Source organism: Ailuropoda melanoleuca, chromosome 4 (genome assembly GCF_002007445.2).
Source record: "Ailuropoda melanoleuca isolate Jingjing chromosome 4, ASM200744v2, whole genome shotgun sequence".
Lineage (NCBI taxonomy): Eukaryota > Metazoa > Chordata > Mammalia > Carnivora > Ursidae > Ailuropoda > Ailuropoda melanoleuca.
Genome location: NC_048221.1, coordinates 69,238,025 through 69,265,421, shown reverse-complemented (window position 1 = coordinate 69,265,421; position 27,397 = coordinate 69,238,025). Strand labels below are relative to the sequence as shown.

The 27,397-nt window shown below is 53.3% G+C and overlaps 1 protein-coding gene across 1 annotated transcript in view; it reads left to right on the top strand.

Annotated features, from left to right (window-relative positions):
* The window catches only part of FER1L5 (fer-1 like family member 5), a 62,617-nt gene extending 36,125 nt beyond the window's left edge, over nt 1–26,492 (top strand). The window contains 35 exon segments of the mRNA XM_034657270.1: nt 7,159–7,283; nt 8,160–8,260; nt 8,925–9,102; nt 9,181–9,336; nt 10,527–10,658; nt 11,876–12,039; nt 12,363–12,477; nt 13,793–13,895; nt 14,464–14,627; nt 14,716–14,889; nt 14,972–15,104; nt 15,107–15,274; nt 15,386–15,463; nt 16,376–16,557; nt 16,768–16,929; nt 17,249–17,350; nt 18,395–18,541; nt 18,627–18,789; nt 18,938–18,963; nt 19,855–19,905; nt 20,040–20,153; nt 20,516–20,635; nt 21,143–21,304; nt 21,565–21,656; nt 22,053–22,223; nt 22,417–22,565; nt 22,773–22,912; nt 24,093–24,181; nt 24,426–24,515; nt 24,721–24,862; nt 25,046–25,145; nt 25,220–25,413; nt 25,585–25,694; nt 26,009–26,153; nt 26,265–26,492. Coding sequence (XP_034513161.1) covers nt 7,159–7,283; nt 8,160–8,260; nt 8,925–9,102; nt 9,181–9,336; nt 10,527–10,658; nt 11,876–12,039; nt 12,363–12,477; nt 13,793–13,895; nt 14,464–14,627; nt 14,716–14,889; nt 14,972–15,104; nt 15,107–15,274; nt 15,386–15,463; nt 16,376–16,557; nt 16,768–16,929; nt 17,249–17,350; nt 18,395–18,541; nt 18,627–18,789; nt 18,938–18,963; nt 19,855–19,905; nt 20,040–20,153; nt 20,516–20,635; nt 21,143–21,304; nt 21,565–21,656; nt 22,053–22,223; nt 22,417–22,565; nt 22,773–22,912; nt 24,093–24,181; nt 24,426–24,515; nt 24,721–24,862; nt 25,046–25,145; nt 25,220–25,413; nt 25,585–25,694; nt 26,009–26,153; nt 26,265–26,492 — 4,670 coding nt within the window.
* The last annotated feature ends 905 nt before the right edge of the window (nt 26,493–27,397 follow it).

The window sequence follows — 27,397 nt, the reverse complement described above, 5'->3', positions numbered from 1 at the left end:
GTTTAACTAATCTAGGAATTTATAAATTTCTTTGACGTTTTCACATCTTTCAGCATAAAGTTGTTCATAGCATCTTTAAAAATTTTTTTATTGTGGCAAAATTGACATAAAACTTAACATTTTAGCCATTTTTAAATGTACAGTTCATTGAAATTAAGTACATTCCTAATGTTGTGTAACTATCACCTCTATTCCTAGAGCAATTTCATCATCCCAAATAGAAACTCTACCCATTAGACAATAAATTCCTTTGTCCCCTGGAATCCTCTATTCTACTTTTTGTCTGTCTGAATTTGCCTATACCTCATATATGTGAAATCATGTAATATGTGTCCTTCGTGTCTGCTTATTTCACTTAGCATAATGTTTTCAAGGTTTATCCACATTACAGCATGTGTCCAAACTGCGTTCCTTTTTATGACTGAATAATATCCCATTGTATTTATATATCACATTTTGTATATCCATTCATCTGTTGATGGACACTTGGGTTGTGTCCACCTTTTGGCTATTGTGAATAATGCTGCTTATGAACATTGCTGTACACATACCTGTTTGAGTCTGTTTTTAATTATTTGGGGTATATGCCTAGGAGTGGAATCACTGCATCACATAGTAATTCTCTTTAACTTTTTGAGAAACCATCAAACTGTTTTCCACCACAGTTTCTTTTCTTTAAGATTTTATTTGTTTTTATCTTAGAGAGACAGAGAGAACACAAGGAGCAGGGGAAAAGCAGAGGGAGGAGAAGCAGACTCCCCGCTGAGCAGGGAGCCCCATGCAGGGCTCGATGCCACTGGGATAAGTGAAAGCAGATGCTTAACCAACTGAGCCACCCAGCTGCCCCTCCACCATAGTTTCTTACTATTATCTATTTATCTCAGCAATATCTAAAAATAGGAGCCCTTATATCAGTCTTTGCAAGGTGCGTGTGTGTGCACATGTACCTTCTTTTCTCTTGATAAGTCTTTTTTTTTTTTAAAGATTTTATTTATTTATTTGACAGAGATAGAGACAGCCAGCGAGAGAGGGGACACAAGCAGGGGGAGTGGGAGAGGAAGAAGCAGGCTCATAGCGGAGGAGCCTGATGTGGGGCTCGATCCCATAACGCCGGGATCACGCCCTGAGCCGAAGGCAGACGCTTAACAGCTGTGCCACCCAGGCGCCCCTCTCTTGATAAGTCTTGACAAACTTTTCCAGTCTTTTGCTATTACAAGTAATGCTGTCAAGATACAGTCTTGCATAAGTGATTTCAAAGTGGAATTGGTCAAAGCGTATTTGCATCTTGGCAGATACTGCAAAACTGTCCTCTGTGCTGATCAGCACCTGTTTTTCTCTCAGCATCTCCAGCAAGGAGAGACTTGGCACGCTCTGCTCTAGATCAAGCTTCATCCTTGCCCTTCCTTGCTCTGTTCTATATCTCAGGGCCGAACACCTGCAAACTTCATTTCCCAGCTTCCCATGCCAGCTGATAAAGGGGGAGATGCCGTCATTCTGTCCTATCTCCCCACCCCTTCACTCTGTCTCTCTGCCTCTCCCTCCCTCCTGCCACCGATTCAGGAGGCCTCTCTGGAAGTAGCTACATCCCTTCAGGGATCCCAGCTTTGGCTGGCCACTCCCCCACTGTCCTGGCCTTAGCCAAGCGCCCCTCCTCTGCAGTGCCACTACTGATGGGGTGTCACCTTCTTGGTGGCTCCAGCATCCTGTGCAGCTAGCTCGATGACGCAGCTTTGGTTGTGTGCCTGTCCGTGGTCACACCACTGCCTGCCTTTTTTTTTTTCCCCCTAGTCCTAGAAGCTGTAGTTTCTTCCTCCTGTTACTAATCTCTGAGGAAGCTCACTTCCCCCACCCCACCCTTTTTTTTTTTTTTTAAGTAGGCTCAGCATGGAACCCAGAGCAGGACTTTAACTCACAACCCCAAGTTCAAGTCCTGAGCTGAAATCAAGAGTCGGTCGCTTAACCAGCTGAGCCACCCAGGTGCCCTTCACTTTTCCCTTTCTGATCGCTTGGCCCTTTCAACACATTTTCTCTATTAAATCCCCTCTATGTCAAATATCTGCCGTGGTCTTTTTCTTTATCTGGCTGTACCCTGTAATCCTCCATAAAAGTTGTACAATTTAACACTCCCACCAGCAGTGTATGAGAGCCTCATCAAAATCTGGTATAAACTTCCGGATTTTTATCAGCCTGCTAAGTGAAAAATGGCATTTCAGTGTAGTTTTAATTTGTATTTCTCTCATTATAAATGAGGTTGGGTATCTTTTTGTATGTTTAAAAGTCATTTGTATTTTCCTTTCTTTAATTGCTTGTTTATATAATTTTCTCTTTTATTCTATTGAGATATTAGTCATTTTCTTATTGATTTCTAGGACTGTAAGTATATTTGTAAGTATATTTCCCATATTTGTCTCCTATCTTTGTCTGTGGTGCTTGGGATTTTTTTCCCATGAAGACTTTTTTTTAATGTACTCAAACTACTTTTATGACTTCTGGCTTTTGAGTCATAATTAGAAAGGTCCTTTCCACTCCAAATATATTAAGGAATTCTCTCATGTTTTGCTCTAGAAGTTTGTGACTTCTTAAAGTTTCATAACCAATACCTTCTGTCTTTCTGATATTTTTTCTCCATGAATCTCTTGATCTTTCTGTCCAGCTGCCCAAATATCCTTTATCTTGTCAGTCTACTAACTTCACCAGGGTATTTTGAAATGTTGATCCTTTGGGGTCAGTTGTCCCTGGCACGTGGTGTACTCTTTCATGGGTAGATTCGAATCTTCTTTTATTTTGTTAAAATTTATTTAGTGGGGGGCCCTGGGTGGCACAGCGGTTAAGCGTCTGCCTTCGGCTCAGGGCGTGATCCCGGCGTTATGGGATCGAGCCCCACATCAGGCTCCTCTGCTATGAGCCTGCTTCTTCCTCTCCCACTCCCCCTGCTTGTGTTCCCTCTCTCACTGGCTGTCTCTATCTCTGTCGAATAAATAAATAAAATCTTTTAAAAAAATAAAAATAAATGAAATAAAATTTATTTAGTGGTATAATTTTTTTTACAGTTTTTAAGTTGAGTTGTTTTTCTTCTCATTATGGGGTGGTAAGAGTTCTTTATATACACTGGATACAAGTCTTTTATCAGATATATGATTTGCAAATGGTCTGTGGCTCATCTTTTCATTTCCTTACTGGTGTCTTTGAAGTGTGAACATTTTTAATTTGGATGAAGTCCAACCTTTTTTTCTTTTATGGTGTCATATATAAGATCTCTTTGCCTAACCCAAGGTCATGAAGATTTTTCTCCTATCTTCGAAAAGTCTTATAGTTTTAGTTCTTATATTTAGCTGTATGATCCATTTTGAAATCATTTGTATATGAATAATCCAATTTTTCAGGCACCATATGTCTAAAAGACTATCTCTTTCCCATGTGAGTTTTCTTAAATTATATTTTTAAATACTTTGTGCCATGGTGTAGGTTTTCTACTTTAGGGGCCCCATTTATGGGCCTAACAATTTTCCTTGGTTTTCTTTATCTTTCAACTTTTCCTTGATCCTTTGTGACTTTCTATTTCCATTTTATTTTGATCACTTTTCTATCCTTATTTCTGTGCCTCTCCCTGAGTTGTCTGCAGGGTCTAGTCTCCCTTGGTCTTCTTTTTATGTTGTCTTCCTTTCTAGGGTGTTTTTGGTTTTGCTTCTGCTTTTTTTCTATGTTTTGCCAGCTCACATTTCCTCATCTGCACCCAGAGTTCATTCTGGGAGCGTATTTTTGCCGGCACTTTCCGCACCCTGCTCCCATCAAGCTGTGCTCCCGGCTGTCTGCCTTGCTCCATGCTTCCCCGCAGGTGACTTCTGCTACACTTCACCCCTTCCTGCTTCGGCTTTGGACGGCAATCATAGTTGCTTTTGGCAGTCCTTATGTGTATTTTGAGTCTACAGATTATATCTGTCTCCTTGTTTTGCTGAAAATGGGGTTGTTTTCCTCCTCCTTGTTGCTTTTGTATGCTATCCAAGAGTAGAAGAAGAAAATTGCCATCTTGTATGGGCACGTTCATATCTGAGAACCCCAGTGCTGGATCTCTGCTTATTTATCATTCTAATGATTACTCAGTAGCAGAGCCTGAGACTGGTGTCTTCCAGCGATTCTGGAAAATTATAAGATATTTTTGCTTCGACAATTATTTCTTCCCTTTGTCTCTTATATGGCTCCTCCTCAAACTCTGGGACTCCCCATTCAGTTCCTCATACTTTTAAATCTCTTCCATATTTGTCGTCTCTCTGAGCTGTATTCTGCATGATTTCTTCTAGATCTTCTTGGAAGGGACTTAGGTAACCGCTCTGTTTAAACATTTTTGGCAGCTCCTTATCCCTGTTCCCTACTTTATTCTTCTCCATAGTATTTTGACACAATGTATTTTATGTATTTTGTCTCCACTATTTTTTTAATTCTTTTTTTTTTAAGATTTTATTTATCTGATAGAACAGGCAGGGGAGCTGGAGACAGAGAAGCAGGCTCCCCACTGAGCAGGGAACCTGATGCGGGATCCTAGGATCATGGCCTGAGCTGAAGGCAGATGCTTAACAGATTGAGCCACCCAGGTGCCCCTATTTTTTTAAATTCTTAAGTAAACTTTTTTTTTTACGATTTTATTTGAGAGAGAGAGCACAAGCAGGGGAAGGGGCAGAGGGAGAGGGACAAGCAGAGTCCCTGCTGAGTGCAGAGCCCTATGCCCTCGATCCCAGGACCCCGAGATCATGACCTGAGCTGAAGTCAGACACTTAACCACTGAGCCACCCAGGTGCCCCAAAGTCTTAAGTAAACTTTGGATTCAAGTGTAACATAGCTGTGGAAAAGTACACAAACCCAAGTGTCCAACTCAATAAATTATCATGAAGCAAACACACCCATGTAACAACATTCAGACCATGAAATGGAGCCCCGCCATCCCAGGTCCCCTTGAGCCCCTCTACCCCCACCCCCAGCAAGGGCAGCCACCTTCCTGACCTCCAGTTTGTTTTGCCTGGTTGTTAGCTTTATATGAAAGAAAACGTATAGTATGCAGCCTTTTGTGTCTGACTTCTTTTGCCCACCATCCTGTGAAGTGGAAACACAAACCTAGATGCTGTTGGACATGGCTCTAGCTCATTGTCATTGCTGTATAGTATTCCACTGGGCAAATATACCATAATTTATTTTTCCCTTCCACTACTGAGGGAGATTTTGGTGGTTTCCGGTTTTGGACGATCACAGATAGTGCTGCCATGAACATTTTACAACATGTCTTTTGATGATGCCGTGACACCTTTCGGTTGGGTGTGTACCTGGAAACAGAGCTGCGGGGCTAGAGAGTGCGTGTCTTGGTCCTGAGCTGCTCATTTTCTTGGCACTTTATCTGTGGGAAACCTGCGGGACTTTAGACCAAAGTTTCAGCTCCACAGAGGGTTTCTTTGCTTCCTCCAGTTACCTGGGGCACTGCCAACCAAAGACCATTTTAAATTATCTCCAGACTACACAGGTGATATGAATGCAGAGTACTACCTGCAGGAGGGCCCATTTGCGGTTACAAATGTTCGGGAAAATTTCCTGCTTTCTCTCCCTGGAGCCATGCCGGAGATGGGCTGGTTTCTTCCCTGTTGTCTTCTGTGCGGTGGATTATTTCTCATCGACTGAGGGTTTAGGCTTTGGAGTGCCAGCTTTGCATGGCATATGCATTTGCTAGGGCTGCCCTAACAAAGCTCCACCAAGTGGGTGGCTTAGAACAACACAGACTTATTCTCTCACAGCTCTGGAGGCTGGAAGTCCAAAATCAAGGTGTTGGCTGGGTTGGTTCCTTCTTTTTTGTTTTATTTTTAAAAATTTTTTTAAGATTTTATTTTTAAGTAACCTCTACACCTAATGTGGGGCTCAAACCTACAACCCTGAGATCAAGAGTCATGTGCTCCATCAGCCGAGCCAGCCGGGTGTCCCAGGGTCGGTTCCTCCTGATAGATCTGAGCCTCTCTCCCGGCTTCTGCTGACCGCCTCCGATCTCCGGTGCTCCTTGGGGTCTACCCCCGGCACTCCGCCTCTGCCTCTGTCTTCACGTGGTGTGCCCCCTCTGTCCCTGTGTCTTCACACGGCCATCCTCTGTGTCCCTCTCCTCTTCCTATAGGAACACCTGTGTTAAGGCTCTAACCTACTCCAGCATGACCTCATTTTGACTAATTACACTTGAAATGACCCTATTTCCAAATGAGGTCACATTCTGAGGTAGTGGGGTTAGGACTTCAACATAGCTCTATAGGGGGCACAATTCAACCCATAACACACGGGGTCTCCTTTGAGTCTGCTCACCGGGGGCAGTGCTAGGCTTTCTCTGATGAGCGCCCTGCCCTGGCCCTTGCCAAAGAGAAGCACAAGTTCTCCAGGGTTTGCCAGAAACTTGGAGGGCAAAAGTCAACTTTGCTTTCTCTTGCCTCACAGATTTTCTGCTTTTACTTTATTTTGGCTTCTGTGAATTTCTTTCCTTATATCAAGTCAGCACCACAACTCAGAAAAATTTAAAAATGAACTTGTGTTTCAAATAGCTTCCCCCCTCATTTCAATAAGGAACATGGCCTGGGAACCTGGTTTGCCAAGCCCATCGCTGGTTTGTATCCATCCTTGTTCTCCTGACCCTGTGCCTCTGTACTGGCAGGCCCTTCATGTTAGATGTCTGCCCACCCCAACAAACCCTGGGTCTCCCCCTGAGCCTGGAGCGCACTCCTCCTCTGCCTCACGGACCACCCTGAACGGAAACCCTACCTCAAGGCATGCCCCTTGCCTTGGCATCTCACCTGAAGTTAAGGGCACAGGGCTTTGGAGCTAGACGCCTGCATTATGACCGCCTGGCTGTGCCACCTCAGGCAGACTACTGCCCACCCCTAGCCTGGATTTTCCCGTGTGTAAAATGGGGATTTGGAACAGCTACGTGACACCCTGAGCACAATGAATGCTCAACAAGGCCAGCCGTGTTCATCAAAGTGCGTGCGTTCTCAATTGGCCACCAACCCACCCTCTGGTGGGAGGGGTCCAATTAGGATTATTAGCAGATGGAGAACCCCCGGGGAAGGTCCTCTGAGGGGAACACAGTAACAGGAGACCTCCCAGAGTCCCTCAGACACCTCCACACATGTGTCTGTGTCTCAGGGAACATCTACCATTATGTGCCCTGGTACAACACCAAGCCAGTCGTGGCCGTGACCTCCCACTGGGAAGACGTCAGCTTTCGCATGAACTGCCTCAACCTCCTCCACTTCACTCGGGACCGCCTGGTGAGTAGTGCGGGAGGGTGCAGGGGTGGGCCGGGCCACCACTGGGAGGCTTGGGGAACTAAATCACAGTCCTAGGGAGCCAGTCACTCAGCTCACTCGTGCATTCCACACCAATGAAGACGGAAGCGTCAGGCACTGTGCTAGACACCGAAGACCCAAAGCTGAATAAACACAGTGCCTTAGCCTCACCATCTGGGAAGTCGGATATGCAAATAGCTACTCGGATATGCAAATAGGGCACAGCAAGGGCTGGAGATACAGTACCCAGAGCTAGGGGGGCAGCGAGATTGGGGAGGAGGGAGGGGAGATGAAGAGAGGATAATCAGAGGAGGTGTTTGAAAAGGAGGTGACATTTGAGCAGAGTCTTTAAGAATGAGTCTGCTGGGGGCGTGGTGGGGTGCAGAGAAGGGAACAGTTGGCAAAGCCAAGGTGACATGAAGTTCTGGGACAGCAAGGGCATGGAGTGGATATGGAAATAAAGCCAGAGCAACTGGAAGAGGTCAGATCACAAAAGGTCTTACGCATCTGCTAAGAAGGGAAGTCACAACATTTTTAGGCAGGAGAGCCACCTGGTACCTCCACCTTAGATATGACCTTTTTACACCTACAGAAGGGAAGCCCCAGGTCAAGACTCTGTACCCCTTACAGTCCTGCCCTATCCTGGCTCCTTCCTGCCACTTATTCTGTTGGATAGTGGAGAGGGTGCATGGGGATCCTAGCCTTGCAAGGGCATGTGATTGATAGCTTTGGACAGACATCCTCCGGTTACCCCAAAGGCCCCCAAGCCCTGACTGATAACATCTTGGGCCAGTCAGCCCTGTAACTTCTCCCGGGTGAGTCCCCATGCTCACTTGCTGTTTCTTTCCTTCTGGGCAGAAAGCCAATCTGGACACCCTGAAGTCCATAAGGAATCCAAGGGACCCCGCTCTGCTCCCCCATTGGGAGAAGCTGCTGAGGGAGTTGGTGGAGGACTGCAAGTAGGGGAGAAGCGTGCTGCACTGGGGCTGGGATGGAGTTAGGTCAGGCTCCCAGGGGGGTGGGGGTGCAGACCAGCACTCTACGGAACAGCCCGCAGCCCCCACCTCCTCAAGAAAGGAGTTCCACTCAAATCTCTCCCCAGCTTGAAGCCCAAACCACAGAGCTGCTTGTCCTCCCCCGTTCAGGCTCTCCAGAAACTGGCCCTGACCTCCCCACCCAGCCTCATCCCGGCTGTCCCTACACCCACCCCTGATGCTCCCACCAGACCAAACCTCTCCCTGTCATCCTGACAAGCCCTGCGTATCTTGGCCCGCAGCTTTTTCCCTGCTGCTCCTCCTGTCCACAGTGCCCTCCACAGGACTCTGCTGGTTCTGGATGATTCATCCTAAGGCCTCTGAGAGCCCCACACCCCCCAGGGCTTGGTTGGCTTCTGTCTCATGGCTCTCACCCACCTCCACAAGGAGCTCCTTGAGTACAGGCCTGGTACTCCACATGGGGCTATGAGGGTGAGAGAGGGGGTGCATGAGAACCCAGGGGCCAGGCCAGCAGGCACGGGCAGGATCTCAAGTCTAGGAAGTGCACATTGGCCTGAGGCAGGGTGGGAGGTCATGTGAGGTGAAGCAGAGAGAGGCCCAGCACCCTCCTTCCTGACCCTGGTCACAGACACCCTCTGCCCTGCATGACCCATCAACCCAGAGCCACTGAGCTGGACAAGAAGAGGTGGCAGCTCCGCAGCCTCCTCCTGCAGGAACTGGCCCAAAAGGCCAAGGAAGTGAAGCCCAGGAACATGGTGGCCACCGTGGAGGACTGGCTGTACCGCCTCAATGCCGTGCTCCCCGAGGTGGGCACTGGAAACACTGGTGGGGGAGGGAGGACTAGAAGTCAGCCACACAGGCCTGATGCCCTCCCGCCTTGACAGCCCCAGATGAGCCTCCCGGACGTGATGATCTGGCTGATGTCCAAGGAGCAGCGGGTGGCCTACGCACAGGTGCCGGCCCACAGTATCCTATTCTCCCCGACAGGGGCTCTGCACTCCGGCAGGTTCTGTGGGAAGACACAGACCCTCATCCTGCAGGTGGGGAAGCTGGGAGTCCTCAGACCACCCCACTCCTCAGGGGTGGAAAGGGCCCAGAAACATCCCAAGGAGAAACCCTGAACTCTTGGGGCAGCCCCCATGAGTCTCCCCAAGGGCACATCCACTTCGTCTCTCCTGGGCCCTTTAGCAGGTAAAATGGGGTTGAAACAGTCTGCAGAGGAAGGTAGGGGAGAGTGCCCATCATCACGTGGTTGATGCCAAGACCACATCCCTCATAAATGTTTCTCAAATTCATCTCTTCCGTCATCCTCACACCACACTTGGTCCAGTCCCTTCTCATCTCTCCCCCGGACCAGGTTTGGGTGCTTTCCAAATATTTAATTCCTACAAGGCTTGGGCGCCAGCCCACCATGTCAAATGCAGGCCATAAATAAGGCTGGTTGACCAGCACCACTGCCCTGATGACAACGCTCCTTTCAGCCTCCCCGCACCCCCACCCAGGAGGCAGGTGGGGGACACTCGTTTGTTCTCAGAGATGTCCTTCATTCCCCATTGCTTCCTGGAGAATGCTGAACCTCTGAACCCCCCTGGCCTGGCCCTGACCCCTTCTCACTGCAGTAACCTTCTCAGGACCACATACTCTCAACAGCCAGGCAACTCTGGGCTTCCCCACCCCCAAACCTGCCTGCCCTGGGCCCTTTCCACCATTGTGGAAGATCCCTCTTGTGCCCATTGGAGTCTTTCTCATCCTGCGAAAACCACTGAGACTTCTGGCTCTACCACTTACTGGTCTGTGTGACCCAGACCAACCCTTGACCATGTCCAGGCCTCAGTCTGCTCCTCTGTAAAATGGGCCCGGTGAAAATGATGTGCGACCCCACCTCCCCCCCATGGAGGTGTGTGAGGATCGGAGCATATCCTACACATTTGGCACTTACCTCGTCAATGGCACCACCACCACTCCTCTTTGGAGCCTTCCCAGGCTCCCTGTGTGACACTGCCCCCTCTCCGCACAAACCCCCACCAGCCTCTCTATTATGCAGGGGGTCACAGGTATAACCATTTGCATATTAACTCCCTCTGGAAAGCAGGATCTCTGCAAGGTTCACTTTAAGCCCCAGCAGCCAGGGCTCAGTGTGAAGGAGCAGGTGTGTGTGCCCCTCCCTCACCCACGCCCCTGCCCCCTGGGGAACATGCACCTCTGTGGGGTTGACCTGCCTCTGGTTTAGTACCCAGAGGGTGAAGGACAGAAGGACACGCTGCCAGCCCACCTCCGGGTCTGCATGTGGCTCGGCAACGTCACGGACAGCAAGGATCTGCAGCTGCTTCGCCAGGGCGAGGTTGTCGTGTACGCAGAGACGGTAAGCAGCAGCCAGGTGGGGCAGGGGGAAGGTCAGGCTGCCAGAGCCCAGCACCAAAGGTGGAGCAAAACATTATCAGCAGAATCTGAGGATTATGAGATGGGCTTTGATAAAGAGAGGTGTCAGGGCCTAGAGCAGCCTCAGATGCTGCCTTCTGGAAGTCCCTTGTTGACAAGCCATAGGCATGTAGTGATAAAAGGGGCAGCTGGGTGGTCCCCTAGGACCAGTCACTTTCTCCATAATGGAGATTTATTGGGAGTTTCTCCCAATTACTTCAAGGCATGTGAGATGAGGTCTCATCTGACGCCAACATGGCAGCCTGGGACCCCTGCTGACTCCATCCGGGCCCTCCAGACCAGCCTGGTGGTTCTGGGGAGGGAGGAGTCTGGAACATTCAGAGGAGCAGGAAGTGAGGCATCTTCCCAGAGAATCACGGACGCAGGGGGTGGGTGAGCAGCCAGTCCGAGACTGCTTTAGAACCAGAGGAGGAAAGATGACCCGTGCTGCCTGGGGAGAGGACATGGCCCAGGAGAAGGCTCTAAGAGCAGAGGGAAAGAAGTTTAAGAATTTTCAGCTTTTTAATTTACTGAGTCAAAAAACATATTTTTGTGGTTCCTAAGTTGCACACTGTGAACGGATATATACTAACATGCGTAACCAGCCCCTACGCAGGGCTTGGAAACGTGAGATGAGAGGGGATTTAGGATGAGATGCAGGCAGCAGGGGCTGCACATCCAGCAGGGGAATGTGGGGGGAAGGGCTCAGAGGCAGCAAAGATGTGGCAAGTGGTGGAGCAGCACTGGGTTCCCCAGGTCAGCAGTGACAAGGCTGACGGACCACACCGCAGCACCCCCCCCCAGCTCTAACAGAGGCACCCACCCGCTCTACCCTTCAATGGCTGAGCACCCTGGGGCGGAGTTGACCTCTGAGCCTCAGTCTCTCCCCCTGTGAAATGGGACTGTGAGGATTATAGGGGACAGTTCACATAAAACCCGCGGCATGGGCCTGGCCAGAGGTGAGGGCTTGATGAATGTGTCCTCCTGTGCTGAGTGCTGCTGGGGGAAGTGTTGCCTGTGATAAGCTCCTGGCCCCTTCTTCCCTGACTAACATACTTCTAAGAGGTACCTGCTGCCCAGAGTAGGGGGCCCAGGGAGAGGCCCGATGTCCCAGTGTGAGCTGGGGAGGCCACAAGGCACTGACGGCCACCCCTCCCCCAGTACGAGAACCAGGCCAAGTATAAAGACCAGTGGGGACAGCAGGGGCTGTACCGGTGCCCCAACTTCTCGGACGTCATGGGGCACAAGGCCCTCCCCAAGGAGGATTTCCAGGCGCCCCAAGGATGGCACTGGCAGGGGCAGTGGACAGTGGAGCCTCAGAGGAGGTAAGGCTAGGGTGCGGGCTTAGAGCTTGTGTGCCCCTAGACATGCGGCACTGGGGTGGACTGTGTTTTCACCCAGGAAAGCAAGTTAGCCGCAGCCCAGGGCGGTGGGCCCGTGGCCACTGTAGCCTGCTCCCAACAGCTGGGGTGGCCAAGACAGAGGGCCCTGCCCGCCACCCTGCCCTGGGTGCCAAGCCCCACTGCCCAGCCTTGCCCAGAGCAGGTGGGGCTGCCTGGTAGGGGAACACTGGGCCAGCAGAGTATGACCCTGGGAGCCTGAAAGTTCGGGGAGATGTGCTGGAAACTTGGGGTCTCGCTGCCCCCAGACTCCTCCTGGACGTAGACATCAACAAGAGCCAGGTGCTGGAGGAGGTGTATGAGAACCAGTGCCGCAGCAGCACGGGGGCCTGGGTGCGGGCAGCCGTCCCGAACACGGACGTGGTGAGCAGGGGCTGAGGCTGCCTCAGGGGAGGTGGGGAGACGAGCAGTGCACGCAGGTGGGCGCCCTGGAAGCTGGGCTCTCCAAGTGGGAAGAGCACTGGACCAAGGGTTACCATCTGAGCCCCGCTCCCCACCCGCTGCGTGGGACCCTGGGTGCACACTGATGGCGTTAGCATCCCAAGATGGCAGGTAGAGGTACCTTCAAGAAGACTACGGAACAACGTAGGGGGGCAGTGTTTCCTTCCTAGGCTTCTCCCAAAGGTAGCGCTTACTCAGAAGGAATCTGTCTGGGGCTAGTCTAAATCCACACTGTCTGAGAGAACTTTCTGTGATGATGGAAATGTTCTATGTCTGCACTGTCCACCTATCTAGTGGCTATCGAGTACCTGAAATGTGGTACTTGTGAGAATGAGGAACTGAACTTTGGATTTTGTTTCATTTTATTTTTTTTTATTTTTTTAAAGGTTTTATTTATTTATTTGAGATAGCACGCACGTGTGCGCACGAGAGAGAGAAAGAGAGAGAGAGAGGCGCCTGAGTAGGGGGGAGGGGCAGAGGAAGAGGGAGAAGCAGGCTCCCCGCTGATCAGGGAGTCAGACGTGGGGCTCGATCCCAGGACTCTGGGACCATGACCTGAGCCAAAGGCAGATGCTTAACCAACTGAGCACTCAGGCACCAAATTTTGTTTCATTTTAATCAGTTTACACTTAAGTGACCCCTGGAGGTTGGTGGCTGCCGTGTCAGCACGGGTCAAAGCCATCGCCCCGCCTCAACAAGGACGAGCTGGCAGGCTCAGGCAGGCAGCAGCATCTAGCTGAGATCAGTCGCACACTATTCCCCTTTCACAATCATTAGTATGGGTATTTCCTATTTATGGTACTGATTTTCCATTGATAGCGGCTATATCAAGTTTCCTTTTAAAAATATGTTTCCCAGGGGCACTTGGGTGGCTCCGTCCGTTAAGCATCTGCCTTCGGCTCAGGTCATGAATCCCAAGGTCCTGGGATCGAGCCCCACATCAGGCTCCTTCCTTGGTGGGGAGCCTGCTTCTCCCTTTCCCACTCCCCCTGCTTGTGTGAGTGCATTCTCTCTCTGTCAAATAAATAAAATAAAATCTTTTAAAAAAAATACGTTTACCATTTGAAAAGGCAAGTCAGTAAAGCACATTGAGTGACTAGGTGGGTGGCATCGAAGTAGCAAGCACCGTCTGCTCCGGGGGGGGGGGGCAGGAGACACTATGGCCACAGTAGATGAGTGAGTGAAGGTGGCCTCCCGGCTCAGATGCCCCCGGCCTCCTCTGTCTGTCCATCCTCAGAACGGAGAGCCCGTGGAGGCCCGGGAGAATGTGAAGTGCCCCCAAGGCTGGCACATTAAGGAGAACTGGATCGTGGAGCTGAACCATGCAGTGGACAGTGAGGGTCAGTCCTGTGGTTGAGGGCTGAGGGAAGGAGGCCCTGGAGCTCCCAGGGACTGACACTTCCCACAGCCTCAAAGCAACCAAGCTCTCAGGTGGGATGGGCCTGAATTTCCAGGGGTCTCCCAGCCTCTGCACAGTGGGGTCTCCACCCTTTCTATAGACATGGGCCCCAGTTTTCAGACAGGGCAGGTGGTAAATGCCTCCTGAACACTTCCTAGAAAAGGGAAAATGGTCATGGAGCCTGGGTTCACCTGAGATAGTAGCTCCAGGGAAGGAGTGGTGGCTGGAAGTCTGAAGACCCAGACTCAAGAAGTTGACTCTGCTACATATGGGCTGTGTGATCTTGTGTGGGTCACAGGACGTCTCTGATCCCCACCTTCCTCATTTGTAAGATGGGCAATTGGGCCCAAGCACACCATCCTTTCCACACCTCAGGGCCTGAGACACCTGGACATGAGGGAAAGCATTTCCCCTTTAGCCTGCCTTCTGGGGCCCATCTCTCCGGCCTGTCCACACCTCCCAGTCCATGGGCACCTGGGCACCCACAGGCCGTGGCCCTGCCTCTACAGGCTGGGAATACGGAGTGGGGATCGAGCCGTCGGGCCAACCCCGGGTCTGGAACTCAGTGGAGAAGACCTATTACTCGTGCCGCCGGCGGCGCTGGGTGCGTTTGCGCTGCCGGAACCACGGGAAGCTGAGCCTGGAGCAGGAGACCCTCTCCTTCCTCCAGCTGGTGAGAGGGCCACCTGGGCGGGTACCCCCACCCCCACCCCCACCCCGTGCCATGGTGGGAGGGTGACATTCTGCTCCCCTCCCTGCAGCACCACCCCAGCCCAGCCAAGGAGGAGGAGGGCTGGGAGTATGGCACCTTCGGCTCCAAGTTCCACCTGAACCCTCAGCCTCAGAGCCGGTTCCGTCGCCGCTGCTGGCACCGCAGGATGGCCCCGAACAAGGACAAGGGCATTGCACCCATATTCCTCCTGGAGGGATCATTGGTAAAGACTTCATGGTCTAGGTGACTCCCCCTTGTAACCCCTACCTCGCAGAGCCGGAGCCCAGCCTGGGTGTGGCAGACAGCAGAAGACATCCCAGGTTGGGGCCCTGATGGCTGAGGGGTGGGGAAGTGTGTGCCCCAGATCCACACCCTCGGGCTACAAGGGAAGGGTGACCTGGGCCTGCACTAGAGGAGACAAGAAAAGCACCCAAGAGCCTCAGGGAGAATGTCCTGAACACAGGGTATGGATCTGAAAGAGCAGGCTTGGAAGGAAGAGAACAAGAGGTTGACACAGGCCCCAGACAAAACCACCAGGAGCTCCTGGAGGCCTGCCCCAGAGGACACGCAGCTCCATGACCTACCCTTCATCTATTGCATCTTCAGCAGTGAGCCTTGAGAGTCTGCTTGGGTGGCCCCGGAGACCCTGCATCTGAGGGCAGGCAGTGGGGGGGGGGGGTCCTGGGGCAGGTGATGGACAAGGCTCCTCTCTTATCCAGAGCCCCACTACTACCAGCTTTTCTGCTACATCTACCAGGCCCGGAACCTAATGTCCAGCCAGATCCACACATTCCGGGGTAGGCAACAGGCACCCCTTTCTCTCCAAGCCGCTGGGGACCCCTGATGTAGCCACCCGGCAGCATAAAGAATATGACAAGGAAGGGGGTGGCAAGCATGCAGGCCCCTCTCTCCAGCAACTCAGGGCCCTGGCTTGGGGGAAAAGATAAAAACAAGGGGTGCAAGGTGGGGCTGTTCTTGAGATGTATGCCCAACACTGTGGAATCAAGAAGGGGGAGTTGGGGAGGCTTTACCCTGGTGGGGACCACTTAGCTAGGCCTTGAAGAGGGAAGAGGAGTTCTCTGGCAGAGTACTGATGAAACGGGAAGACAAAAGAAAGGGTGACACACTTTGGGACCGAAAGTCCCTTGTGTCAGAAGACAAGCGGTGGGGTGGAGGTGTGGCGATTTCCAGCCCTGGGCACGAGGACCCTAGTGAAGGTTTCAGGAGAGTCGTGTGCTCCTCTCGGTAGCCCTGTTTGTAAGGAGCAGGTTGCCGGATGAGGGTCTGAGCCAGGGCAGTGGGTGTCTGCCGGGAGCTGGGTCCACTGGGCATCAGCGTCCACATTGAGAAGGCCACATGACGTCCCCTGATGCCACAGCCACTCGCTGCTTCTGTGGAACGGCAGCCACATGCAGCTGCTCCTCAGAACTCCTCCAGAGGAGCTATGGGGCCTCCATCCCGGTGACACCCAGACCTCAACCAGGTGGTGTCAGAGAGATGTGGATGGAACCAAATAGTCCTGGCCTCTAACCGTGGCCGTTCGCTCTGCAGCTTGCGCTGAGGTGGCCTTCTGGGCGGCTGGCAGTGGCTGTGGCTGCCCAGCCTGGGCTCCCCTGGATATCTGGCCCAGTGGTGGCAGCTGCCAGAGGGGTGCCTCGCTCGATAGCTCAGTGGCAGGACCCTGTCCTCTCCTTCTACCCACCCCCCAGTGCCCTTCATCCGGTTGGTCTTCTTGAACCATAGCCAGTGCACCCAAACCCTGAAGAGCTCTGCAGCCCCCACGTGGGCCCAGACGCTCATTTTCCAGCACCTCCTTCTGTATGAGAGCCCCGAAGACACCAAAGCAAGCCCACCACTCGTGGTGCTGGAACTGTGGCAGCAGGACTCCCAGGTAAGGTGGGCTGGACTGGGCAGAATTGCTGAGTTTTTATTTTAGAGGCAAATATATAGCTAGTGCTCCAGTGGGGCCTAATTCCCAGAGAGCATCACGTCAACATAAATGCCAGCCCTTATCTGAGAGAGAGTTGTCAGCAGCCCAGGGGAGGGGCCAGAACCTCCCCCTCTTGGCCTCCATGTTTGGTGGACTTCCCCTTCCCTGCAGGGAAAGGAGAGCTTGTGGGCCCGGAGCATGTGGTCCCCGGTGGTCTGGCTGGATGTCCAAAAACGGACCCTGCCCCCTCTGAGGTGGCACCCCCTTGTAAAATTGCTAGGGGAGAAGGAGGGCGAGATCCTGGTGTCCTGTGAGCTGATCCTCGAGACTGAGGTACCAGGAGGGAGGGCCCAGCCAGGAGGTGTGGTGCTCAGTGCCCCCACCCTGCCCCCACTCCCCTGCCTCAAGTTCCCACAACCAGCAGCCCCCAACTCCACCCCCTCAGGGAAGGCCTGGGGCCTGGGAGCCAGCACACCTGGCTTGGTGATGCCGGCCTGCCCAACCTCTCCCTAACCGCCCTACCTGCTGCTGCCTGAGGGGCTCCCGAGACTCCTCCCTGGAGCCCTGCTAGGGACTTGATTTGGGGGTGGGGAGTAGGAGGACGAGCCCACCAGGGCCTCATGCTCCCTGCTCTCCCACGTCACCCCTTCAGAGTGTCAAAGAGAAGCCACCAATCTTCAGTGTTCCCTGGAAGAATGGAGTCTACACACTCCCCAAGAGCATCCAGCCCACGCTAAAGAAAATGGCTGTGGAGGTGATGATGGTGGGGGGTGGGGGGTGGGCACCCCCAGAGCAGTCAGGTGCCACAGGCTGCTCTCTGTGGACTCTCCTTGGGCCCTCCTGACTACCTGATCCAAAGCTCAGACCCCAAGAAGATACTGTCTGAGAGATGGAGGGAGCCAGGAGAGACATGAAGAGCAGAGCTCTGATAGGGTATCTTAAACTGTCTTAATGCAGATCTCTGTGGTGGGGTCGCAGACAAAGGGCTTTAGTGTTCGCTATCTCACTTGAGCCCCTCGCTGCCCCTCTGCAGTAGGGGCCACCTTTCAGCCAGGGAAACTGAGGCTCTGAGAGACAAGCTAGCCCATGCAGCGTGACACAGCCAGAATCTGGGCCCGGCCCTACCTGACTCCAAATGCCAGGATTTTCTCACCTATCTTTTGACAGTAGGCTGGAGGTCCCCACATGGAACCTTTGAGCTCTGCCACAAATCTGGCAAAGAGCAGAAGATGGTCAGGTCCTCCTGGCCCTGGAGATGCTCCCCCAGGATCAGGCAACCCCACTCTGGTCCCCCGAACAGGCCTCTATGAGTAACAGCAGGGACATTTCCTGGGGTGCCCAGTGTGTGTCTGTTGAGAGCACTGAATGACCATGGAGTTCTATGGGATCCAAGTCAGCAATGAGCTACACAGCAAAAGGGATGCCCAAGAAATCTGGGGCACCCCCTACTTCGGTGGGCCTTTGAGGCAGCCAGCCTCAGGAACTCCCTCCTGAAGACTGCAGGCTGCACAAAGCAGCTGGGGAGGAAGGGCAATACCTCAGGGGCCCTGGAAGCCAGTGAAGGATAGTCCCAGTAGCCAGAGGGCACTCCCTCATGGAGGCCTTGAGGACAAGGACTCATCCCTCACTGAGCAGGAGACCCGAGCTAGCCTTCAGACTCTGACTTCCTCCAGCTCATTCCCTGGCCCTGGATGCTCCCTGACGCACCATCACTCCCAGGACAGCCCCCTCTCTCTGGCCAGTACCCCATTATAGTGGCCCAGCTGCCCCTTGCACTGCCCCTCCTCTGTTCTGGCAGATTCTGGTCTGGGGCCTTCGGAACATGAAGCAGGTGCGTTCTCCCCAGCTCCTGGTAGAATGCTGGGAAGAGTCCCTGCAGACAGAGCCCATCAAGGACTTCCAGACCAACCCAAACTTCACCCAGTCAGTCCTCTTCCTCACACTGGTGAGGCAGCCTTGGGCAGAGCAGGGGCTGGGGCAGTCCTTTCCTCCCAAGAGGCCTCACGCTCTGCCTCTCCTTGGGGCTGCAGTTCATGCCTACTGAGGCGGCCTACGCGACACCCCTCACGTTGAAAGTGGTGGACAATCAGGACTTCGGCCAGCAGACCGTGGTGGGTCAGGCCAACATCCACTCCCTACAACCCTACTTCTGTGACCCCTGGGCTGAGGACTACGTGCCTCCACAGCTTCCAAGTACGGCCCTTTCTCCCTGCCCTTTCCCAGGCCTCACCTTCAAGCTGGCATTGGGAGTGGGGGCAGCCCTGGCTGTCCTATGGGCTGGTGTCCCTCCTCCTCAATCTTCTCCTCTCCTAAGATTCATGATTGCTCTTTCTCCACACAGTGCTATCTGTGAACAAGTACCAGAAGGTGAGTAAAGGCCTTGGGGTCTCCACCTTCTCCCATGCGATTTACAGAGGAAAACCCTTGTCCCTGAGGAGGGGTGGAGAGGAAACAGTTCTGATATGTGTGCTGCTGGTATACACAAGAACTCTAAAGCCGTGATTCTCCACCTGGACTGCACATTAGCACCGTCTGAGAGTTGAAGAAATCCTGATGGCCAGGCCACTGACCAATCCCATCAGGATTGCTGGGGAAAGCCCCAGGCCTCAGCAGTGTTTCCAAGCCCCCACCCCTCTCCGGTGACTCCAGTGTTTCCAAGGTTCAGAACTCCCCCTCCAGGGGCGCCTGGGTGGCACAGCGGTTAAGCGCCTGCCTTCGGCTCAGGGCATTGATCCCAGCGTTATGGGATCGAGCCCCACATCAGGCTCCTCCGCTATGAGCCTGCTTCTTCCTCTCCCACTCCCCGCTTGTGTTCCCTCTCTCACTGGCTGTCTCTATCTCTGTCGAATAAATAAATAAATAAATAAATAAATAAATAAATAAATAAATAAAAAAAGAACTCCCCCTCCAGAGCAGCACTTGTCAAACTGGAATGCACAGGAATCCTGGGGACATCTTGAGCAAAAGCAGGTTCTGATTTAGTAGGCCTGGGGTGGGGCCCGGGGTTCTGCATTTCTGGGCCCTTCCAGCGTTCCCTCTGTAGCTGTGGGCAATGAGGGTTAAAAACTAAGTTTACCCTCCTTCTGGTTCATAATCCCATGTGTGCTGATCCCTGAATTCAAAGGGCTCTGTGAAGAGCAAGGGAGCCAGGAAAGGAAGCCCTGCCTTCCACTCCCTTCCTCCTGGGAGGTCAGAGACGGTGAGCAGGCTGAATCGGCAGACCACGCCTCACCCCGCTCTCCTGCTCTCATTTTTCAGCTCCTGGATTACCTGTATGAAAAGTTCTGGTTCAATCCCAGCAAAGCCCAGGTGATGCAGGCTCAGCTCCAGGGAATAAGGAACAACTCCGGGCAGCTGGGGGGTGGGGAGGGGCACAGCATGACCCCGGGCAGAGGAGGGCTACTGTGCCTTCCCCCCGGGGCCAGAATGACCTTCCCTGCCAGGATGAATATGAGCATGAAGTGGACTGGTGGAGCAAGCTGTTCTGGGCCACGGGAGATGTGAAGGGAGATGTGAAGTCCCCGCGGTACAAGTACAAAGACCACCACACCCTGAAGGTTTGGAGACCTCTAGGAGGGGAGATGGCTGAGAGACACAGAATGATGTCTGCCAGGGGAGACCAGCAGAACTCGCCCTGATGCCTCTAGGAACTGCCGGGGTTGGGGGTAGGGGGTAGTTTCCTCCTTGTCTCCCCAAGACTCCAGGCCACACCTCCACCAGACATGTCCTTTTGGGAACCAGGGCTGCCCCACCCACAGCAGGCCGTGCTGACCCTGGGGCCACTGACAGGGCAGAGGCTTCAAAGCAAGACCTGGGAACTGATGGTTCCTCAACCCCCTGATGTCGGGAACGTCCCCCCGTCTGGCTGAGCCCAGGCCTGCTCTCCCCACCGGCCTGGACCCCACACACCCTCCTGCAGGTGTATGATTGTGAGCTGGAGGCTGTGCCCGCCTTTGAAGGCCTGCAGGATTTCTGCCAGACCTTTAAACTCTACCAGGAGGAGCCCAAGTTGGACAGCCCTGTGGTAGGGGAGTTCAAGGTGCGTATTCACCCCAGCAGAGCTGCCCCTAACTCCCGTGCCCCTTCTGTCCCCAGAAGAATCTAATAAAAGCCCTGGCTCTCTGTGCTCGTGGTGGGAATGGGGTAGCGAGTGCTTGAGAAGCAGTTTGGGGAGCAGGGGACCAGAGGCTGACTGATGCAGGGGTTCAGAGTGACCTCCCCCCTTACACGGGATGGGCAGGGGCCTTCTCACTCCGGCTCGGGCCTATGCTGGTCTCCCAAGGCCCAAGAGCCTTAGAGAACAAGGTCTAACCCGAATGGGTGGACAGGGGTGGAATGAGAGTCTGCCTCAGCAGAAACTGGAAACTCACGTAGCCACCGCAGATGTTCGCCCAACATCCCTCCTAAACCTGCCGTCCCCGCAGAGCATCTCTGCTGCCCCCGCCACTCCCATCCTCAGTGCAGCCCACTCTCTCCTGAGCTTAGGCTAGGGGCACCGCTGGGCCGGGCCCGCGCTGCCAGCATCTTCCCTCCCCCCGACACACAGGGCCTTTTCCGAGTCTACCCCTTTCCTGAGGATCCAAAAGCCCCCAAGCCCCCCCGCCAGTTCTTGGTTTGGCGCGAGAAAGAGGACTTCCCTCAGGAGTGCTTGGTGCGCGTGTACATGGTCCGAGCCATCAACCTGCAGCCCCAAGATTCCAACGGCCTGGTAATGAGCAGCCCCAACCCCATGGTGTTCTGTTCCGGGTCCGCCAAGCCCAGGTGCCTCCCACACCTCGCCTCAAACCCGAGGGTCCTGGAGCTCCTTCAGGCTGTGGGCACCCAGCCGGAGGCCCAGCAGGCCAACTGCCCACAGGCTCCCTCTGTGGCCAGGGGCTCATTTCCATCCTACCCCGACCCTCCCCAACCAACCTGGACTGACTCTCCATTTCCTGTCGTCACCTTTCCCTCCCTGTGACTGAACCCCAGTGTGACCCTTATGTGATCCTGAAACTGGGACAGACAACGATGGGCAACCGGGACAAGTACCACCCCAACACTCTGAATCCCATCTTCGGCATGTGAGCTGCCCCAACTTTACCCAATCCCACTTCACCACACCCTCCTACGCTGTGCTAGGAGTAAGCTCCAGAAGGCAGACTTCTTCCATTTCTTTCTAACCTCTGAGTTCCTAGCATGGGGGTCTCATACACTCTCAGGGCTGGGCAGATGAAGGGTGGTCAGTTCTAACCTCCCTCTAAACGCTTCGCCTGGGAAAGGAGTTTGGGGTCCCACAAGCCAGGCCTGTCAAAAGTTACTTCTAGCCAACCCTGGGAATAGTTCTTGGCAGGTGACAGCCACTGCAGGCTCTGTTCTCCATATTCAACATGACCAAACAAGGGGCCAAGAAGCTGGACAGGGAGGCCGCGGATAGCACGGTCCACAGTCTCTGCAGTCTCCAACCCCCTCATCCACAGTATGTTTGAACTGAGCTGCACCATCCCCCTGGAGAAGGACCTAGAGATCCAGCTATATGACTTTGACCTGTTCTCACCTGATGATAAGATTGGAACCACAGTCATTGACCTCGAAAACCGACTCCTGTCTGGCTTTGGAGCCCGTTGTGGGCTCTCCAAATCCTACTGCTAGTGAGTGGACCTAGGGGAGGGGTGGAGGAGGGAGGCGCCAGCTCCCTTGTGGGGAGACTTACATCTGGGCTGGGGAACCAGGGCCCAAACCTGGCTCCATGCATGCCCCCACCACTGCTCATCCTGCAGCTCAAAGCAGAATGTTCCCTAGGATGCAAACCTTCCCACCTTTTCCTCTCCCTTCATTCCACAGCTCAGGGCCCTTTAGGTGGCGGGATCAGATGACCCCAAGCTTCCTCTTGGAACGCCATGCCAAACAGAAAGGGCTGCCTCCACCTCTCTTCAGTCCTGAGGAAGACACTGTTTTTTACAATGGGAAAAAATTCAAACTGCAAAGCTTTGGTGAGAAGTACAGCACACTGCCGGACAACACAGATCTAGGCCTCTGAAACCAGAGGACACCTGCCCCATTTTGCCCTTTCCTCCTACACAGGGCAACCATGTCCCCTGTCCAGGCTGGGGGGAGGGGAGGGGAGGGGAGGGCGCCTGCCTGGGAGATGGGAAGGCTAATGACGTTGTGATCGCCTCCTTCCGCCTCCTTCCACCTAGAGCCCACGCCCCCTCCCGTTCATTATTTGGGACCTAAGAAAGAACGCCTTGCACTCTACCTCCTGCACACCCAGGGGCTGGTACCTGAGCACGTGGAGACCCGCACACTGTACAGCAACAGCCAGCCAGGCATCGACCAGGTAGGAGACAGGAGGGGCTGGATCGGGAGACAAGGGAGCCCAGCCACTCGGGACACAGCCCATGATGAGAGGGGAAGAGGCGGCCACGCAGTCACAGATGTACATACACAGAAGCCCAGCGTGCTCTGCACATGTTCGAAGTGAGAAGTTCTAATGATGTCACTCAGAGTGGAGATATTCAGAGCTGAAAAAGTCATCTACAAGAAACCTGGGCCACGCATGAGTTGTTGGAAGTGCTCAGGCGCCCTAGAGCCAGCACCAACGCTGCCTTCGTCTCTCCTGAGGGCGGGCAGGGAGGTAGCACCTGGGGTCAGATGTGCAGACATTACAACCCTGGTTGGCTGGGTAATTGCAGGCTGTGTTTTCTCCATGGCAAGGAACCCCAAACAGAAGGAATAAAAATCCCCACAGGCACCCTAATTATCTACCCTCCAGCCACCAGAATGGCTCATCTCATTCTCCAAATTTCTCAACCTGACACCACATTCCAGACACTAAGTTCTCTGCGGAGCACTTTCTAAACCATTCTCATGAAACCTGTTTTCTTACATGGGGTCAACTTCAAAAAGATAAAATGAGGTCAGACAGTTTGAAAGAACATACTTATCTCCCTTCCAATGTTGGTAGTCTACTCTTTTATTTGTTTCCCCTTCCCTCTCACCATTTTCATCCCTCCTTTCTTGGACCTCTGCACTTGGTGGGCAGCTTAATAGCCTTAGGATAGGTTTCCACAACATACAGTGACCTGGACATTTGGACGGGTGATCTAGTTTGCTTAGTTGGGGCCACTAAGCTGGTTAAGAAGTGAAGCCCCAACCCCACTGTGGAGCCCTGTCCAGATAGGCCGTCTAGCATGGCCTGCTAAAGGGTAGTCACCCTCCAGACCCCAGTCACGGTGCTATCCCGGCACCATGGCCATCAGTCTTGAAGCCATCATACACGGCCCAGCTCACCCTGCACCCTTCTCCCAGCCAACATGAGAAAAAAAAGGGATGCGAGTGGGTGGTTGCCAGACTTCCTGTCTGAAGTTAACTCCACCTCACTGATACCTCCTTACCCCACCCTCCAGTGGGGGGGACCCAGCCTCAAAAGGTCTCAGAACCTGGGACTGGGCTCCCAGGCCAGCATGCTGAACACAGAGATTAGCAACCCCCAGCCGGCCAATCCATTTCCACTCTAGGGAAAGGTGCAAATGTGGGTGGACATCTTCCCCAAGAAGCTTGGGCCTCCTGGCCCCCCAGTCAACATCAGGCCCAGAAAGCCTAAAAGGTGAGTGACCCACCACATCCGTCTCTGCACTTCCCCGGGCGCGGGCCACGGGTCTGGTCACACGCTAGGGTGCGGCAATTCTTTCCCTCTGCTGGGAATCCTGGGAGCTGCCGTCCCCTGCATTCCCGCAAATTCGGCATGCCTCATGTGGGCACGGAGGGCAGCCCGCAGCCCTCTCTGCCTGTACCGCGGCCGCAGCCGAGGAGCTGTTCCTCAGCAAAGCCTCACAGTCCACCGGCTGCAGGTATGAGCTGCGCTGCATTATCTGGGAAACTGCCCAGGTGGACCTGAGGAGAAATGTAACAGCCGAGATGAGCGACATCTATGTCAAAGGGTGAGGAAGAGGGCAGGGCTCCAGCAGCATTCCCTCCGAGTTCCCCAGTTGTGTCATCCCTGTGCCCCCGGCTCCCAATCCTGGGACGACATCTCTCCACCCCTGCCTGTGCCGGGTGGTCTGCCGGGGAGCCCTTCTGCCAGGGCTCCAGCTCGGGGACAGGGACAATACACACGAAGCCCAGGTGAAAGGACTCTGGCCCCAGGTGGTTAGTCGGGCTCGAGAAGGACATGCAGAAGACGGATATCCACTACCACTCACTGACTGGGGAGAGCAACTTCAACTGGCGGTTCATCTTCACCATGGACTACCTGGCAGCCGAGCATATGTGTGTCCAGAGCCAGAAGGTAACAGGCCTGGGGGGGGAGGTTGCGCTCACACCGTAAGCTGCACCAGAACCCTCGGAACGTGGCCTCGGGGAGAAAGCTTCTTCCTTGACAGTCCATCACTGCTGGGTGGTGGGCTACTAAGGTGGCTGAGGAAATCTCAAGGGAGACAGGCCAGTCATATGCTCTTCTGTCATCCTCCAGGACTACATATGGAGCCTGGACCCCACAGTGATGAAGTTCCCAGCCCGGCTCATCATCCAGGTCTGGGACAATAACATCTTCTCCACGGATGACTTCCTAGGTGAGATCCGGCCCAGGGCCCGTGACCACAGGACAGGGAGCTCCTTCTTGCTGATGCCATTTCTTTGGGCTCAGGGGTCCTGGAGCTGGATTTGTTTGACATGCCCCTCCCGGCCCGGCACGCCAACCTGTGCTCCATCAGGATGATGGATACTGACTCCAAGTGGCCCTACTTCCTCCAGTACAAGCACTTTTCCCTCTTTAAGAAGAAGACCGTAACGGGCTGGTGGCCTTCCCAGGTCCTTGACGGTGGCAAATGGCGCATGTCGGTAGGAGCTGGGGAGGGTGTCTATTGCATTGGACTGCTATGCCACTAACAGACTTCTGGGGGCCTTAGCTAAATCCCTTTTCCTTTCTGGACCCTGGGAAGGGACCCTAGAACTATTCTCGCACCTGTTGTAATGAACTCAGCCCCCCCCCCCCGCCTCTGGTGTTTCTAGGGTAAAGTGAAGATGACACTGGAGATTCTGTCAGAGAAGGAAGCCTTAATCAAGCCAGCAGGGCGAGGCCAATCCGAGCCCAACCAATACCCTACACTTCATCCACCCCTGTAAGAGTTCTGTGTGACAAAGGCACCAAATCTTTCCTCCTCATTCACGAAGCTGAGCTGCTGGGCCCAGCAATTTGTACAGGGTGGTGAGCGGTGGGCCTACAAGTGAAGAGGGGTCATTACTTCCCAGCACCCCACCTCAGTGCTCAGTTACAAGGAGGAGAGAACAGCCTGGGTGAAGAAGGGGAGGTGGGGGAGGACATATAAGTAAGCAGAAGTTGCTTTTTAAAAAAGAAAGCTCTTTGCTGAGGATTACTTGACCTGAAGATTCCCTCTGCCCTCCATCCTCTGACATCTCCTCTGCTCATGGACAGACGCCCCAACACCATGTTCATGTTGCGGTCACCTGTTACAATCTTCTGCCGCATTTTCTGGAAACGCTACCACTTCAAAATCATAATCGGTGCAATCATATTTATTATAGCACTCATGCTGTTCAACTTTATCTATTCAACACCGGTGAGTGACAAGCTTGGGGACAGAGACAAAGGCACTAGTTGTTCTTGGGATGACTCTGAAGAGACAGCCTCCAGTCACTACCTCAAGCTAATTGTTGCCTGTTCTCTCTAGAACTACTTGGCCATGAGCTGGATCAAACCTGAACTTCGGCTGAATGCTCCCGTTAAAATACCCAACAATATCATGAATCCACCAACCAGCCGTAATGCCCACTCTTCCAGCCTCACCAGCCAGCATCAGAACCTAATTTCTACAATAGACCATGAGTTGAAACTCCTCCAGGGACCTATGAATCGCCTGCAAGACATTTTTCCAGAACTTCCAGCCCCACAGAACTAATTGGTCCATGTCTGCCTGGCTTTTCTCTGGCCCATCATCAGCCCTACCCTTGCACTTCCTACTAGTTCTCGTTTCTATCTTCCAGGACATAGGCAGGGGGCTTCTGGGACATATGCAATGGGGGGCATGCTCTGTTCGGAAACCACTTCCAACAAGGACAGCTGTCATTGTCATTTTTCCACTGTAGTAAACAAATTTTGTCACAGAGAGCCACCTTGTAATTAAGGGGGGTTGAAGAAACCATGAAAGGCAAGACTCATGAAGACAAGGTACGACACCACCTCTAGTCTTCAGAGTCTCTTCCTCTCTGAGAGGCTCTGAAGTCAGAGGGAAAGTAAGGGAAAGGGGGACTGTGAGGAGAGAAGTGGCTCACGTAGGGGTAAGCAGCTTGCCGAGGCCACTGCTCTCACCCACACTGTGCATGTACAAAAGAGCCTCACCACAGACCAGACATCTCCCTCCTCTAGGGCACACCTGGGATTACAGGGCCCATAACAGTATTTAGTCCCATTCACAATGAAATACTTGTTTCTAAGAACAAAAAGCAAGAGCTGGGGCAGGACCTACCACACTCAGACAGTTTGCTTGCATCACACATTTCTCAGAGGCTGGCCCCAGGCTGGGTGGGGACTATACTTCATGTTTTGAAAGCCACAAGGAGCCCATGAGCTGGAATTGCACAAAACTCATAAATTCAATCATCACACATACATACCCTCCCCCACGATGAGAGCCCTTCCTCCTGCACCAGTGCTGGGCCATCTCAAGAGCCCACTGAGATCCTCCCACCACAGGGTCTAGCCAATTCTGCCTGCGCTCAAAAAAAAGACAAAAGAGCCATTTGCTTTGTCAGTTCTAAGTGGTCCTAAGGCCCAGCTCCAGATCGTGGTTTGTGCTCTGGTACC